Source organism: Carcharhinus amblyrhynchos, chromosome 14 (genome assembly GCF_965287045.1).
Source record: "Carcharhinus amblyrhynchos chromosome 14, sCarAmb.v2.hapA, whole genome shotgun sequence".
NCBI lineage: Eukaryota > Metazoa > Chordata > Chondrichthyes > Carcharhiniformes > Carcharhinidae > Carcharhinus > Carcharhinus amblyrhynchos.
The window spans coordinates 54,333,413-54,351,143 of NC_137337.1; the positions used below are offsets into that span (position 1 = coordinate 54,333,413).

General features: G+C 42.8%; 1 protein-coding gene across 2 annotated transcripts in view; it reads right to left on the minus strand.

Moving 5' to 3' along the window:
* scfd1 (sec1 family domain containing 1) overlaps positions 1-17,731 on the minus strand; it is a 262,452-nt gene that overhangs the window by 147,517 nt on the left and 97,204 nt on the right. For both annotated transcript variants that reach the window (XM_080202894.1, XM_080202895.1), the window contains exons 11-12: positions 7,729-7,868; positions 6,010-6,100 (exon numbers count right to left, since the gene is read on the minus strand). In XM_080202894.1, coding sequence (XP_080059020.1) covers positions 6,010-6,100; positions 7,729-7,868 — 231 coding nt within the window. The remainder of the gene's footprint in view (positions 1-6,009; positions 6,101-7,728; positions 7,869-17,731) is intronic.

Below are 17,731 nucleotides of genomic sequence, written 5' to 3' on the forward strand. Positions count from 1 at the left end.
GGAACTGTCAGCATGGCTTTGTGACTGGAAAATCATGTCCCACAAATTTGATTGAGTTTTTTGAAGGGATAACCAGGAAGGTAGATGAGGATAGTGCAGTGAGGATAGTGATGTTGTCTACATGGGTTTTAGCAAGGCCTTTGAGAAGGTACCGCATGGTAGGTTGTTGCATAAGATTAAATCTCACGAGATCCAGGGTGAGATATCGAAATGGATACAAAATTGGCTTCTTGACAGAAGCCAGAGGGTGGTTGTAAAGGGTTGTTTTTCAAACTGGAGGCCTGTGACCAAGAATGTGCCTCAGGGATTAGTGCTGGGTCCACTGTTATTTGTCATTTATATTAATGATTTGGATGAGAATATAGGAGGCATGATTAGTAAGTTTTCAGATGAGACCAAGATGGGTGGCATAGTGGACAGTGAAGAAAGTTATCTCCGATTGCCACGGGATCTTGATCAATTGGGCCAGTAGGCTGACGAATGGCAGATGGAGCTTAATTTAGATAAATGCGAGGTGATGCATTTGATAGATTGAACCGGGCAGGACTTACTCAGTTAATGGTAGGGCATTGGGGAGAGTTACAGAACAAAGAGATTGAGAGGTACATGTTCATAACTCTTTGAAAGTGGAGTCACAGGCGGACAGAGTGGTGAAGAAGGCATTCAGCATGCTTGGTTTCATTGGTCAGAATATTGAATACAAGAGTTGGGATGTCTTGTTGAAGTTGTACAAATCATTGGTACAGTCACACTTGGAATAGTGCGTACAGTTCTGGTCACCCTATTATAGAAAGAATATTATTAAACTCGAAAGAGTGGAGAAAAGATTTACTAGGATGCTACCGGGACTTGATAGTTTGATTTATAAGGACAGGCTGGATAGACTGGGACTTTTTTCTCTGGAGCAAAGAAGGCTGAGGGGTGATCTTATATAGGTCTATATAAAGTAATGAGAGGTATAGATCAGCTAGTCAATATTTTTTCCCAAAGGTAGAGGAGTCTAAAACTAGAGGGCATAGGTTTAAAATAAGAGTGGAGAGATGCAGAAGTGTCCAAAGGGGCAATTTTTTCACACACAAGGTGGTGTCTGGAGCAAGCTGCCAGAGGTAGTAGTAGAGGCGGATACAATTTTGTCTTTTAAAAAGCATTTAGACAGTTACATGGGTAAGATGGGTATAGAGGGATATAGACCAAATGCAGACAATTGGGATTAGCTTAGAGGTTTTAAAAAAAGGGTGGCATGGACAAGTTGGGCCAAAAGGCCTGTTTTCATGCTGTAAATCTCTGACTCGATGGCAAATAAAACACGGAAGCAGTTAAAATAAAGTATAAAATAATAAAAGGATTGCAAAATTATGAACATTTCAGTATACAAATAATTACGCAATAAAAATGAAATGTCTGCTACATTCTGTTTCAGTGTCTTCAAATGATGTTTGTTACACAGCACCTTCCAAACCCATAACCACGATCATTGAGAAGGACAAGGGCAACAAACACAAAGAAATATCCTGGAAGTTCCTCTCCAGACCATTCACAACCCTGACTTGAAACTTGACTGCGCTACCAAATAAAACTATTGAGCTTTAACCTGGTGTTATGAGACTTCTTACTGTGTTTACCCCCAGTCCAATGCTGGCATCTCCATATCATTGAAACTAAATTGCCATTTCTTCACTGTTGACAGTTTATAATTAGATTCAGTTTCCCAAAATCCCAGAAAGGTGTTAACGAGTACCAGGCTGTAAACAGATGTGTTATAAACTGCCCACTTAAACTTCTAAGATCAAGGAAAGCTCATCAACATTTCAACATAGAAAAAGGTTAACTTTTTGCACATTACCATGGTGATTGGGGCAGAGCAGGTCATTTTTTAGATCAGGTTTCTAATTCTCTTACAAATCAGTGAATATTACAGACCAGCAGTGAGAAAAGATTACTAAAATTTATGATCTACCACAGTCAGACATGGGAAGGAGATGGTCTCCTGCAACTTCACAACAATTCTGGGAGATTTGCTCTGTCATGGCCAGGAGAAGAAACTCTCAAAATCTGCGAAATGTGCCTGGAGAAGGTCACTAAAATTTGCTACTTAGTGAAATGGGTAGCCAACAGAAGCTGGGAGCCACAGTGGGCTGATTGCTAAAAGGGCTGTAATTCAGTAGAGAGTGTGACATGTGATGACAAGGAGATCTCACCTGCTGTTTAAAGTATAGTTGCTGAGAAGAAGAATAGTGTTAAGTCAATAGTGGTCTTTGTTTTAAAATATGGAAACGTGTGTTATTCTGACAGCCACTGGAAGTTCAAATCTCTTAACAGTTCTAAGTTTCAATGGGGATTATAGCACCTTAAAATGAGATGATTTCTACCATATCTTTAAGAAAAAAATACAAGTGACACATTCTTTATTAGCAAAGTAAATTTCAAATTTGCTATCCCACTGCTCCCTCCTGCATACTTTAGCTTAAGTTTACAAACATAGTTTGCAAAAAGCCTTACACTGGTCAGGGGGCAGATGTGTTTCAGCATGAATAGAAATCTCAGGTTCAGTGTATCCACCCTCAATACATGTAAATTGAAGTTTCAATCAAGCTTAAAAGAATTTTATGTCTGTCTTCACAGAGGATAACCCCATTATTCAAGAAAGGAGGGGGAGAGCAAACAGGGAATGATAAGCCAAACGTCAGTCATTGGGAAGAAGCTGGAATGTACCAAAGAACTCTTATTCATAGAATCCCGATAGTGGAGATGGAGGACATTCGCCCCATCGAGTATGCACTGACAAAAATCCCTCCCAGACCCTAACGCTGCTAATCTCCCTGACACTAAGGGACAATTTTCACAGCCAATTCATCTAACCCGCACATCTTTGGACTGAGGGGGGAAACTGGAGCACCTAGAGGAAACCCACACAGAATGGGGAGAATATGCAAACTTCATACAGGGTAGTCACTCAAGGCCAGAATTGATCTCAGGTCCCTGGCGCTGTGAGGCAGCAGTGCTAACCACTGTGCCACCGTGCTGCTAATACACTCAGTATGATCTGATAAAGTCAACATGACTTTATGAAAGGAAAATCATGTTTGACAAAATATTTAATTTTCTGTAGATGCAAGTAGTAGGATAAACAAAGGGGAGACAATAGCTGTAGTATACTTGGATTCCTTTGCTGGTCAGTGTCTTTTGAGTTTAGTAGGAACTTGTGAAGCAATAGCAGCAGCACTGATTTTCTGGGCTGCTGATGTGGTTATGGCTTGGCTGTTCCCAGGTGGTGTATAATTTCCACACCTTTTGGTTTGAGTGCAAGCAGTCAATTTTTTTCTGCTGTTTCAAGCCATCTCATGCTGCATCCTTTATCAAGGGGCGTGAGGAATGCTGTTGCCACATCAGGGTGTTCATTGTCCCCCTATTCTTTCAAGACCATTCACTTTCTGGGGTCTATTTCTGAAGCTCGGGGACACAAATTTGGTGTCTTTCAGACTGAGAAATCTGAGCTTTTCATGCTAAAGAACTACAGGATATTTAAAACACTCACTGAGATCTGTGCACTCTGGAAGTCTGCTCCAGAAAATAGAGACTTCATCCAAACACTACAAAGAATGTTGTCTTAGCCTTCTTCCTCAACAAGTCAAAGGCCAGGAAAGAACCTCATGTCAGGTTCGGTGGCCAGTCACTCATTCATAACCCAATGTCAAAATATTTTGACCGTACATCGACTCACTGGCAACATCTGCCTGGGCTTGCAAAATCTCACTTGCTGTCCTGTCGGCTTAATGTTATCTCCACTCACATTGTCTGCACCTTTAAGACTTGATCAGCTGTAATAACTCGCATTCTAATCAGTATTCTATAAACTGAGTGTGTGTCTTTACATCCCCTGTTTGTGATCAGAATTTTCCACTCACCTGACGAAGGGTCAGAGGCCCGAAAGCTGGTGGCTTTTGCTACCAAATAAACTTGTTGGACTTTAACCTGGTGTTGTGAGACATCTTGCTGTGAACAGCTCAGAACGTCATGTGGAGATGCCGGCGTGGACTGGGGTAAACACAGCAAGAAGTCTATCAGGTAAACTGGTTGGACTTTAAGCTGGTGTTGTGAGACTTCTTACTGTGTTTACCCCAATCCAATGCTGGCATGTCCACATCTTGATGGTACTAGACAGGAACTTTCAAAAGTTGATTGGGGGAGTCTGTTGGCAGGCAAAGGGATGTCTGGTGAGTGGGGGGCTTTCAAAAGTGTATTAACCAGGGTTCAGGCTAAGCATATTCCTTTTAGAGTGAAGGGCAGGCTGGTAGAAGTAGGAAACCTGTTTGACTCGTAATATTGAAGCCGTGGTCAAGAAGGAGGAAGAATTTGACATGCATATGCAACTGGGATCAAATGGATCCCTGGAAGAGTGTAGAGGGTGTCGGAGTATAGTTAAAAGAGAAAAGGGGAACAGAAGATTACTTTAGCAAATCCAGCATAGAGGAATCTATACAGATTCCACAAATAAACGAAGGGCAAAAGAGTAACTAGCTAGAGAATAGGACCTTTTAAGGGTCATCGATGTGCAGAGCCGTAAGAGACAGGTGAGATCCTAAATGAATATTTCTCATCAATATTTACTGTTGAGAAAAGCATGGCTGTTCGGGAACTTGGGAAAATAATAGGTGATGTCTTGAGGAGCGAACATGGTTACAGAGAAAGAGGTGCTGGAAGACTTAAAGTGCATCAAGGTAGGTAAATCCACAGAACCTGATGTAGTGTATCCTAGGACATTGTGGGAGGCTAGGGAGGAAATTGCTGGTACCCTAGCACAGACATTTAAATCATCGACAGCCACAGGTGAGGTACCTGAAAATTGGAGAGTAACAAATGTTGTGCATGAGGGCTGCAGGGAAAAGCCTGGGAGCTACAGGCCAGTGAGTCTAATGTCTATAGTGGGAAGGTTGTGAGAAGTATTCTCAGAGACAGGATCTATAGGCATTTAGAGAGGCAAGGACTGATTAGGGTCAGTCAACATTGCTTTGTGAGTGGAAAATCACATCTCATGAATTTGATTGTGTTTTTTGTGGATGAGGGCAGTGCAGTCGATATTGTCTACATGGACTTTAGCGAGGCATTTGACAAGGTACCGCATGGTAGGCTGTTGTAGAATCCAGGGTGAGGTAACCATTTGGATACAAAATTGGCTTGATGACAGAAGACAGAGGATGGTTGTAGAGGGGTGCTTTTCAAACTGGAGGCTTGTGACCAGCGTTGTGCCTCAGGGATTGGCACTGGGTCCACTGTTATTTGTCATTTTTGATTTGGACGAAAATTTAGGAGGTATGGTTAGTATATATGGGTGGCATGGTAGCACAGTGGTTAGCACTGCTGCTTCGCAGCTCCAGGGCCCTGGGTTCGATTCCCGGCTTGAGTCACTGTCTGTGTGGTGTTTGCACATTCTCCTCGTGTCTGTGTGGGTTTCCTCCAGGTGCTCCAGTTTCCTCCCACAGTCCAAAAATGTGCGGGTTAGGTTGATTGGCCATGCTAAAATTGCCCCTTAGTGCTCTGAGATGCGTAGGTTGGAGGGAGTGGTGTGCGGAATGTGTGGGGGTGTGGGGGCGGGATTGCAGTCAGTGCAGACTAGGTGGGCCGAGTGGCCTCTTTCTGAACTGTGGGGTTTCTATTTTGCAAGTGACACCATGATTGGTGGCATAGTGGACAGTGAACGAGGTTATCGAGAGTTGGAATGGGACCATGCTCAAAGCAGAAGATGCCAAATGAGTTGGGGGAAAGAGCTTCGAATGACAAGGAGCATGCACTATATCATCATCTTAAGCAGATGATTTATGTCCTGAGGGTGTTTGACATGCAAATTGCACAACAGCAGCTGAAATAAATTTCAATCTCTTTTCCTGGCTGATGAATGTGAATTTTGCTGTGATTATAAAAATTGGCATGTTTGACTGCTTCATTCAAGATTTGGAGTCTATGGCTTAGTGTACACATTTTAACTGTGCATATAAAGAACTACCTACTTACCATGATGCTTTTTAAATGTTTGACTTCATCTTCTTGTGTCCTGTAGGAATCCAGTTCTTGTTGCACCGATTCAGCTACTTCTGGAAAAGGACTACGTAACAAGAGATTGTGGATTCATAAAAATCATAGTCAAGAATATGACTCATTTGCAAATTTATAATTCAAGTGAAAAGTATGTTGCCCAACTCCCAATCTCCCCATAATCTTTGGGCATCAGTCCAAAGATGTGCAGGTTAGGTTGATTGTTCATGCTAAAAAAATTGCCCTTAGTGTCCTGGGATGCATAGGTTAGCGGGATTACTGGGTAAATATGTAGGGATATGGCAGTGGGGCCTGGATGGGATTGTGGTTGGTGCAGACACAATGGGCTGAATGGCCTGTTTCTTTACTGTGAGGTTTCTATGGTTTAATGCAAACCCTCAAACTCAGGCAAGAAAAAAATGTCAGATACTTCCCCACAGGAAGGACAAGCCCCAGGAACATTTTCAATGTTACCAAAGCCCTAGACAGTCCCAAATGACAAAACACAGGATTACATACAAGTTACCCTGGATACTATTTCCAGGCTATTACTATTATACTATATATCTAACTCCAATATACTTGTATACTATCTCATTGTATCCTAACAGCTTTAAAAATGGTAACAAATAAAAATTAAATACACAGGTATTTATAATACATATCTATTTACAGTTTTCTCAAAAATATAATTTGATGGCACAGTGGTTAGTACACCAAGTTCGATTCCAGTCTTCGGTGTGGAGTTTGCAAGTTCTCCCTTGTGTCTGCATGGGTTTCCTCCAGGTGCTCTAGCTTCCTCTTACCCCAAAGATGAGTAGGTTTGGTGGACTGACAATACTAAATTGCCCCTTATTGTCCCAAGAATTGTAGGTAAGATGGGTTAGCCATAGTAAATGTATGAGGTCATGGAGATAGGGTGGAGGAAAGGGCCTGGGTAAGATACTCAGTCAGAGTCGGTGCAGACTCGAAGAACCAAATGACCTCCTTCTGCCCTGCAGGGATTCTATGATTAGATTTGTGATGGTCAATCCTCAAACCACATAAATCTGGATGCGTAAAAATAAAATTTGACTTGGTCAATAACTGAAACTCTGTGTCTAATATTATACACTATATGGCAAATATCCTGATTATCATAAAACAGACAATCCTCTATGTCACAGATCTAATCAGAATGGATAGGAATAAACTTCAAAGGGTCATTAATGAAATGCAGTCCATCATGCAAATTAGCCTCTCATCCACTGACCGTATGTCTACATTTCCTGCTGTCTCAAAAAAGCAGCCAGCATAATCAAGGATCTCATGACCCTGAACATACTCTCTTCCACCTTCTTCTATTGGGAAAACAATACAAAAGTTTGAGGTCATGTACCAACTTAGTCAAGAACAGCTTCTTCCCTGCTACCATCAGACTTTTGAATGGACCTACCTCACACTCATTTCATCTTTCTCTACACTTTAGCTATGGCTGTAACACTACATTCCGCACTCTCTCCTTTCCTTCCCTATGTACGGCATGTTTTATCTTTACAGCATGCAAGAAACAATACTTTTCACTATATACATGTGACAACAATAAATCAAATCAAAAATATCACACTTTTGTATTATCTGCACACTATGCATCATTTAAATTTTTGGCAGTATTTCCTCACGAAGATATTAATACAATAAAATTCCAAAGTACATTACCTGCCTTTGTGCCTCTGCCAGAAATGATCAGCAGCTGTTAAGTCATAGGTTTTTTTATTCCTTTTCTTTGGTCTAGCCCCTGCTGGGGTATTCTCCAGTCCTGAGGTTTCTTCCAGGTTTACTCTATTCAAATGGAAATCCTGTAGGAAAATACATTTGTTAGGTGACATGTTGATGATGTGAGAGGGCAAAGGCCTCGCACCAAATTTTTTAAAAATATGTATAGATATCCTCATGCCTAAATCTAAAATTTCAGAATCTAACTTGTCATTAATTCCATGAGCGTTAAACATCTTTCAAAGTCCGATATTTAGATATTTCTACATTGCCGTCAAAGAATCCAAGCAAATCATATTCAACAGAGAATCTTCCCTAATATTTCTACATTAATTAGCCATCTATTGCTTTTAAACCTAAGTGGATGACTATTCAGTGCTTCCATACGCTTCTAACGAATACTGATAACATTTAAATGATGCTGTGAAGTTGTACGAATGAAGTAGTGGCATGATGGGAAAATTGGTCAAGTATTTGGTACAAAATAAGGAAAGCTGATCAAGCTATTCCAAAATGCCTGACCCCTGTAAGACCTGATGAGGCTGACTCCACATGACCTAGAGCTGTATGAGTACAACAAGATAAGGTCAGGATGAAGGAGTCATCGACCTTCCTCTGTTCTATCAAAGGACAAGATAAAGGTATGACTGATGAGACAAAGAGTTCTAGGAAGTCAGCAGGTTGTACCATGACTTATGACATTGCTTACGATGCCACTATTTGATCAAATTCCTGAATAAGCTCTGGTCACACAATATGATAATCACTACGTATAAATACTGAATTGATTCTTTATGTCAGCGCAGATTTGAGGAAGGATTAGCAAGTCGTAATGACGGCTCTCTGAACTCAAGTTTTTGCCAAAACTGCATGCAGTGTTTTGTAAATAAAGACAAGTTATTTTGTTGTAACGAACTTTGTTGAGTCTTTCCACCACAGTAAAGAAGCAGGAAAATATCCACTTTAACAATGCTGTTTGAAAAATGGGTATGAATTACCATTTCAAATATTGTTACTGATCAATCATTGTCAATACCTTATTTCTAAATCCTTATTTTTACGCTCTATGGTGTGTAAATGGAAAATAAAATCAAGTGTGACTTTCAGTAAGAGAACAAAGAATTACAGCACAGAAACAGGCCTTTCAACCCTCCAAGCCTGCACTGACCATGCTGCCCAACTGAATTAAAAACCCCAACCCTTTCGGGGACCATAACCCTCTATTCCCATCTTATTTATGTTTTTGTCAAGACTCACTATCATATCTGCTTCCGCTACCTCCCCCGGCAGCGAGTTCCAGGCACCCACCATCCTCAGTCTAAAACAAAACTTGCCTCATACATCACCTTTAAACCTTGCTCCTTGCACCTTAAATCTATGCCCTCTAGTAACTGACTCTTCCACCCTGGGATAAAGCTTCTGACTATCCACGCTGTCCATGCCTCTCATAATCTTGTAGACTTCTATCAGGTCGCCCCTCAATCTCTGTCATTCCAGTGAGAACAAACCAAGTTTCTCCAACCTTGCCTCATAGCTAATGCACCCCAATCCATGCAACATCCTGGTAAATCTTTTCTGTATCCTCTCCAAAGCCTCCAAATCCATCTGGTAGTGTGGCGACCAGAATTGAACATTATATTTCAAATATAGCCTAACTAATGTTTTATAAAGCTGCAACATGACTTGCCAATTTTTAAACTCAATGCCCCAGCCGATGAAGGCAAGCATGCCGTATGCCTTTTTGACTATCTTCCCCACCTGCATTGTCACTTTCAGTGACTTCTGTGCCTGTACACCCAGATCTCTCTACCTATTGATACTCTGAAGGGCTCTGCCATTTACTGTACATTTCCTATCTTTATTAGAACTTCCAAAATGCATTACCTCACATTTGTATGGATTAAATGTCATCTGCCATCTCTCTACCCAAGCCTCCAAGATCTCTATCCTCCTATATCCTCTGATGGTCCTCATCGCTATCTGCAAATCCATCAACCTTTGTTTCACCCGCAAACTTAATCAAACCAGTTATGTTCTCCTCCAAATCACTTATATATATCACAAGCAGCAAAAGTCCCAGCACTTGAGGAACACCACTTGTCACAGCTCTCCATTCAGAAACGCACCCTTCCACAGCTAGCCTCTGTCTTCTTTGACTGAGCCAGTTTTGCATCCACCTTGCCAGCTCACCTCTAATCCCATGCAACTTCACCTTCTGCATCAGTCTACCATGAGGGACCTTATCAAAGCCCATGTAGACAACATCCACTGCCCTACCCTCATCAATCATCTTCGTCACTTCCTCGAAAAACTCAATTAAGTTAGTGAGACATGACCTCCCCTTCACAAAACCTAGATAACATCATCCCTGGAAAACAATGTTTCACTAGCAGAGGAGGAATATGGATTTCCCCAAAACAGTAGTTACTTATGGATCAATAATTAGGCCGAATGTTTACAGAAATAAACAACGCTATAGTTCCGCAGCTGGACCCCATATTAAGGCTTTTTTTTATATATACACTGCTGCCATGTTCTCATTTCAATTGTAGAATTACTTTCAGCATTGTTTTATTCTGTGAAACTCTTTTAAATTATGGCACTGAAAGTCATTAGGGAAAGGTATCATCAAAAGATATCTATCTATCTAAAAGTTCAAAAGATTTCTTACACCTGCCAGTGTCAAAAATAACTTCATCTACTCTGTCATGTACAAGTTTATTGTGGCTGAGGATCTTTAAGTAAAATAGAACATAGAGCAAATAGAACACTACAGCACAAACAGTCCCTTCGGCCCACTAGTTGCACCAATCACTTCTATACCTACTAAGCCATACCTATCTATAACCCCCAGTCCCATTAGATCCCACATACTCATCCGGAAGTCTTTTAAAAGACCCCAGCGAGTTCGCCTCCACCACCACTGACGGCAGCCGATTCCGTTCACTCACCACCCTCTGAGTGAAAAACTTACCCCTAACATCTCCTCTGTACTTGCTTCCCTGCACCTTAAATCTGTGTCCTCTTGTAGCGACCGTTTCAGCCTGGGGAAATAGCCTCTGAGAATCCACCCTATCTATTCTCCTCAACATCTTATAAACCTCTATCAGGTCGCCTCTCAACCTTCGTCTCTCCAGGGAGAAGAGTCCTAGCTCCTTCAACCTATCTTCATAAGGCATGCCTCCCAATCCAGGCAACATCCTTGTAAATCTCCTCTGCACCCTCTCAATAGCTTCCACGTCCTTCCTATAGTGAGGCGACCAGAACTGCGCACAGTACTCCAAGCGGGGTCTAACAAGGGTCTTATAAAGTTGTAGCATCACCTCCCAACTCGTAAACTCAATCCCTTGATTAATGAAGGCCAGTACACCATACGCCTTCTTGACCACATCCTCCACCTGCGAGGCCAATTTAAGAGTCCTATGGACCCGGACCCCAAGATCCCTCTGCTCTTCAACACAGCTAAGACTCCTACCCTTGATATTGTATTCCTTCATCCCATTGGACCTGCCAAAATGGACCACTACACATTTATCTGCATTGAAGTCCATCTGCCACTTCTCCGCCCAGTCTTGCATCCTATCTATGTCCCACTGCAACTTCTGACATCCCTCCAGACCATCCACAACACCACCAACTTTCGTATCGTCTGCAAACTTACTAACCCATCCCTCTACTTCCTCATCCAGGTCATTTATGAAAACGACAAACAGCAAGGGTCCTAGAACAGATCCCTGGGGCACTCCACTGGTGACTGACCTCCATGCAGAAAAGACCCATCCACAACCACTCTCTGCCTTCTGCGGGCAAGCCAGTTCCGGATCCACAAGGTCAAAGCCCCCTGGATCCCATGCCCTCTCACCTTCTCAAGAAGTCTTGCATGGGAGACCTTATCAAACGCCTTGCTGAAGTCCATGTACACCACGTCCACCGCTCTTCCTTCGTCAATGTGCTCAGTCACAAAATGTTAGATTAATGGACCAGATTTTACAGTAGTGGCAAACTGGTGCAGAAGGAGAAGTCGCACGGGATCAGAGGTGAATTTAAAAATTGGCAAGTCATGTTGCAGCTTTAGAGAACGTTAGTTCTGCATTTAGAATATTGTGTTCAATTCTGGACACCAGACAACCAGAAAGATATGGAGACTTTGGAGATGGTACAGAAAAGATTTACCAGGATGTTGCCTGGTATGGAAAGCATTAGTTGTGGAAAAACTTGGTTTGTTCTCACTGGAACAACAAAGGTTGAGTGGTGACCTGATAGAAGTCTACAAGATTGAGGGGCATAGACAGAGTGCATAGTTAAAAGCTCTTTTTCCCAGGGTGGAACAGTCAATTACTAGGGGGCATAGGTTTAAGGTGAGAGGGGCAAGGTTTAAAGAAGATGTACGAGGCAAGTTTTTTTTTGTACACAGAGGGTGGTGAGTGCCTGGAACTCGCTGCCAGGGGAGATGGTGGAAGCAGATACGAGAGTGTGTTTTAAGAGGCCTCTTGACAAATACAAGAATAGGATGGGAATAGAGGTTCCCGGAAGGGTAGGGATTTTAGTTCAGTTGGGCAGCATGATTGATGCAGCCTTGGAGGGCCAAAGGGCCTGTTCCCGTACTGTAATTTTCTTTTTTCCTTGTGAGGAGACATTTCTTCATCCAAAGATTGGTAAGCCGTGGAATTCATTACCACAGGAAGCAGATGATGCCAAAACATTGAATGTATTCAAAAGGCAGCTGGATATAGCACCTGGGGTGAAAGGGATGAAAAGTTGTAGGGAAAAAAAACAGGATTAGACTATGGAGTTGGATGATCAGCCATGACCATAATGAATGGTGGAGCAGGCTCTAAGGGCCAAATGGCCTCCTTCTGCTCCTATCCTCTATGTTTCTATGTGTTTCCAAGTTTGCTGATACAAAACTATTGGGTGCCATAGGGATGGGTGCTGGTTCCTCAGCTATTCGCAATATATACAATTTGGATGAGGAACAAAATGTAACATCTCAAAGTTTGGAGATGATACCAAGTTGGGTGGGAAGGTGAACTGTGACGAGGATGCAGAGATTCTTCAGAATGATCTGGATAGGCTGGGTGAGTGGACAAATCAATGACAGACGCAGTACAATTTGGGTAAACGAGAGGTTATTCACTTTCGAAGCTAAAACGAGGTGGCAGACTACTACCTGAATGGCTGTAAATTGGGAGAGGCGAATATGCAGTGGGACCTGGGTGTCCTTATGCACCAGTCACTGAAGGTAAGCATACAGGTGCAGCAGGTGGTAAAGAAGGCAAATGGCATGTTGGCTTTCATTGTGACAGGTTTCGAGTACATGAGCAAGGGTGTGTTGTTGCAATTATACAGGGTCTTGGCGAGGCCACACATAGAACATATGCAATTTTGGTCTCCTTTTCTGAGGGAGGATGTTCTTGCTCTCGACGGAGTGCAGCAAAGGTTTCCCAGCTACTTCCAGGGATGGTGAGACTGATGTACGAGGAGAGATTCACTAGGTTAAGATTGTTTTTGTTCGAGTTCAGATGAACGAGGGGGGATCTCATAGAGATTTAGAATGAGGGCAGCACGTTAGCACAGTGATTAGCACTGCTGTGTCACAGCTCCAAGGACCTGGGTTCAATTCCTAGCTTAGGTCACTGTCTGTGTGGAGTTTGCATATTCTCCTCGAGTCTGCATGGGTTTCCTCCGCTTTCCTCCCACAATCCAAAGATGTGTGGGTTACGTTGATTGGCCACGCTAAAATTGCCCTTAGTGTCCTCAGATGCGTAGGTTAGAGGGATTAGTGAGTAAATATGTAGAGACATGGGGGTAGGGCCTGGGTGGGATTGTGGTCGGTGCAGACTTGATGGGCCGAATGGCCTCTTTCTGTACTATAGAGTTTCTATGATTTCTATTTCTCTAAAATTCTAATAGGACTAGACAGGGAGACGCAAGGAGGATGTTCCCGATGCTGGGTGTGTCCAGAACCAGAGGTCACAGTCTGAGGATTTAGGACAGAGATGAGGAGATGTTTCTTCGCCCAAAGAGTGGTGAGCCTGCGGAATTCATTACCACAGGAAGTAGTTGATACCAACACATTGAATGATTTCAAGAGACAGTTAGATATAGTACTTGGGGCAAATTGGGTCAAAGGTTACGGGGAGCAAGCAGGACTAGCCTACTGTGTTGGATGATCAGCCATGATCATGATGAATGGCAGAGCAGGCTCGAAGGGCCAAATGGCCTTCTTCTGCTCCTATCTTTTATGTTTCTATGTTTTGTATCTTTTTCCCGAAAGAAGATGGTGGAAGACAGGCGCACGTTGCCTTTGATTACGCTCGTTGCTTTGCCGAGGCGACAGGAAGTGTAGGTGGAATCAATGGATGGGAGCTGGTTTGGGCTACATTCAATCCTTTGTAGCTTCTTGGTCACAACAGCAGTCATACCAAGCTATGATACAACCGGATAGGATGGAATGAATGGTCAAATACATAGTACTTCTTGTATAACATGGATAAATGTGAGGTTAACCGCTTTGGTCAGAGAAACAGAATGGCAGAGTATTATTGAAATGGTGACCGTTTCTTAAGTGTTAATGCAGAAAGAGACCTAAATGTCTGAGTACACCAGTCACTAAAAAAAAAGCATGCAGGTACAACAGTTAAGAAAGCTGATCTCCATTGCAGGGTACACGAGAACAGGAGCAAGGATGTTTTACTGCAGGTATACAGGGCCTTGCTGAGACCACATATGGAATATTGCGTACAGTTTTGGTCTTAAGAAAGGAAGGATATATATGCCAGCAAATACTCATTTCCAAACACTGTGGCCTGGGCCTTGGGTCCTCCCTCTGCGACTGGAATTCTGAATTTCCAAACGCACAGACCACAATCAGTAAAGATAGGCAACAACATCTCCTCCACAATCTTCCTCAACACTAGTGCCCCACAAGTATGTGCTCTCAGCCCCCTACTATACTCCTTATATACCTATGACCGTGAGGCCAACATTCCCGCCAATTTGGTTTTAAGGTTTGCTGACGAAACCACCGTAGTGGGTCAGATCTCAAACAATGACTAGACAGAGTAAGGGAATGAGATACAGACTCTGGTGAACCGGTGCGGCAATAATAATCTTTCCCTCAATGTCAACAAAACGAAGGAGATTGTTATCTATTTCAGGAAGAGTAGCAGAGTACATGCCCCTATCTATATCAACGAGGACGAAGTAGAAATGGTCGGGAGCTTCAAGTTTTTAGGTGCACAGATCACCAACAAGCTGTCCTGACCCCTCTTTGCCAACACTATAGTTAAGAAAGCTCACCAACACCTCTACTTTCTCAGAAGATTAAGGAAATTTGGCATGTCAGCTACAACTCTCACCAACCTTTACAGATGCTCCATAGAAAGCATTCTTTCTGGTTGTATCACAGTTTGGTATGGCTCCTGCTCTGCCCAAAACTTCAAGAAACTGCAAAAAGTCATGAATGCAGCCCAATCCATCACACAAACCAGCCTCCCATCCATTTACGCTATCTACACTTCCCACTGCCTCGGCAAAACAGCCAGCATAATTAAGGACCCCATGTACCCCAGACATTCTCTCTTCCACCTTCTTCCATCCAAAATAAGATACAAAAGTCTGAAGTCACATACCAACAGCTTCTTTCCTGCTGCCATCAGACTTTTGAATGGACCTACCTTGCATTAAGTTGAACTTTCTCTACACCCTAGCTATGACTGTAACACTACATTCTGCACTCTCACATTCCCTTCTCTATGAACGATATGCTTTGTCTGTATAGCAATCAAGAAAAAATACGTTTCATTGTATACCACACGTGACAATAATAAATCAAATCAAAAATCAAATATGGATAAATGTGCAGCATAAGATCACTAGACTGATTGCTGACACGGCAGGATTGTCTTACGAGGAGAGATTGGGTCAATTGGGTCTGTGTACAATGGAATTCGGAAAAATGAGCACAGATAAAATTCTGACTCGATGTAGAGATGTAGACTGCGCCTTGCCAGCTGATTGGCAAGGCAAGCCAGTAAGATCACGAGAGAGCCAAGAAATCAGATTCATGCCTGATTTCTCGTCTCTTGCAATCTTACCGGCGCAGAAGGCCGCGCATCCATTTCTGGCACAAGGCTGAATAATTTATTTTGGTATGATTTTACATAGATTTAATGAGTCCAGTATATTATCATCTGGGCTCACTTGCCTGTGTAACCTCACCAGAACAGCTTCTCTCTGGTGAGAATCACAGCTGGTTCCCAGAAGCAGGGACCAGTCGTGATGGCCTCACCGCTGGAACCAGAGGCCATCAACAACCCCCAAGGAGGTCAAAGGCAGGGTGGGGCGGCTGCCCCATCTGGCTCTGCCAGTCTGGCACTGCCAACCAGACACCCTGGCACTGTCCACCAGGCACTGAACAGTGTCAAGGGGGTGGGGTCAGACTGAGAGAGGCCAGTTGTTGGTACATAGTGCAGAGACCATTCAACCCATCATATCTGCACTGACTGAGTATCCTACCCAGGTTCTCTGCTCTGGTAAAATTGTCACTTTTGGCTGTGGGTCTAGAATAAGAGGTCACAATCTCAGGATATGGGGTAGGCCAGTTAGGACTGAGAGGAGGAAAAACTTCCAAACTCATAAGGATCACAGAATCCCTATGGTGCAGAAGAGCCCATTTGGTCCATCAAGTCTGCACCGATTCTCTGACAGAATATTTTACTCAGGCCCTCTCTCCTGCCCTATCACTGTAACCCCATACATATATCATTGTTAATCCATCTAATCTGGGGGTGGTGGGAGGCAGCAAGATGGACAGCTGGAATGGAAAAGTGGAAAAAGAGAAAGAAGGATGATAGAATGGGTGAATGAGATGAAATAAATTAGATGGAAATGGGGTGAAGGTGGAGAAGAGAGTTTGTGCTCTGAAGTTGTTGAACTCAATGCTCACTCCAGAAGACTATAAAGTGCCCAATCGGAAGTTGAGATGCTGTTAATCCAGTTTGCATTGGGGTTCATTAGAACATTGCAAAAAGCCAAGGATGAACATTTGGAAAGGAGAGCAGGATGGTGTGTTGAAGTGACAAGTGACAGGAAGGTCTGGGTCCTGCTTGCAGATGGATTGAAGATGTTCAGCAAGTCTGCATTAAACTCTCCGAAGTAGACTACATTGGGAGCAGCAATAGACCAGACTGATGGAGGCGCTGCTTTACCTGAAGTGGGTGCTTAGGACCTGGGACGGTGACCATGGAGGGGTGAGCACTGCTTCAGAAAGAGAGCAGTGGTCTGGGAATAGTTTGGATGTAGTTGAGAGTGGGTGGAAACCTATGATTGAGGAAGGAGGAAAACATATCGGCAGCACTGTTTTGGCAAGTGATACCATCAGAACAGATGTCTCAGAGCTGAAGGGACTGAGAGAATGTGATGGATTTCTTACAGGATGTGGGGTGTGAGAAGCTGTAGTTGTGGGAGTCAGTGGGCTTGTAATAGATGCTAGTGGACAATTTATCACCAGAAATAAAGACAGAGGTCAAGGAAGGGAAGGAAAGTATCAGAATTGGAACATGTGAAGGTGATAGAGGGATGGAAATTGGAAGTAAAATTGATAATTTTTTCCAAATCCAGATGAGAGCATAAAGTGGCACCAAAATAGTCGTTGATGTACCGATAAACCCATAAAGAGACAGGCATAACTGGGAGCCATGCAGGTGCCCATAGCCACACTTTTTATTTGTCCCCATATTATAAATCTCTGCTAATTCTCTTTGCTCTAAGCTTTGATGAAGGATCATCTAGACTCAAAATTTTAGCTCTATTCTCTCCCAACAGATGCTGTCAGACCTGCTGAGATTTTTCAGCATTTTTCATTTTTATTTAAGATTCCAGTATCTGGAGTATTTTGTTTTTATTCTATCTTTCTTTGTTTATTCAATCATGTCATTCATGA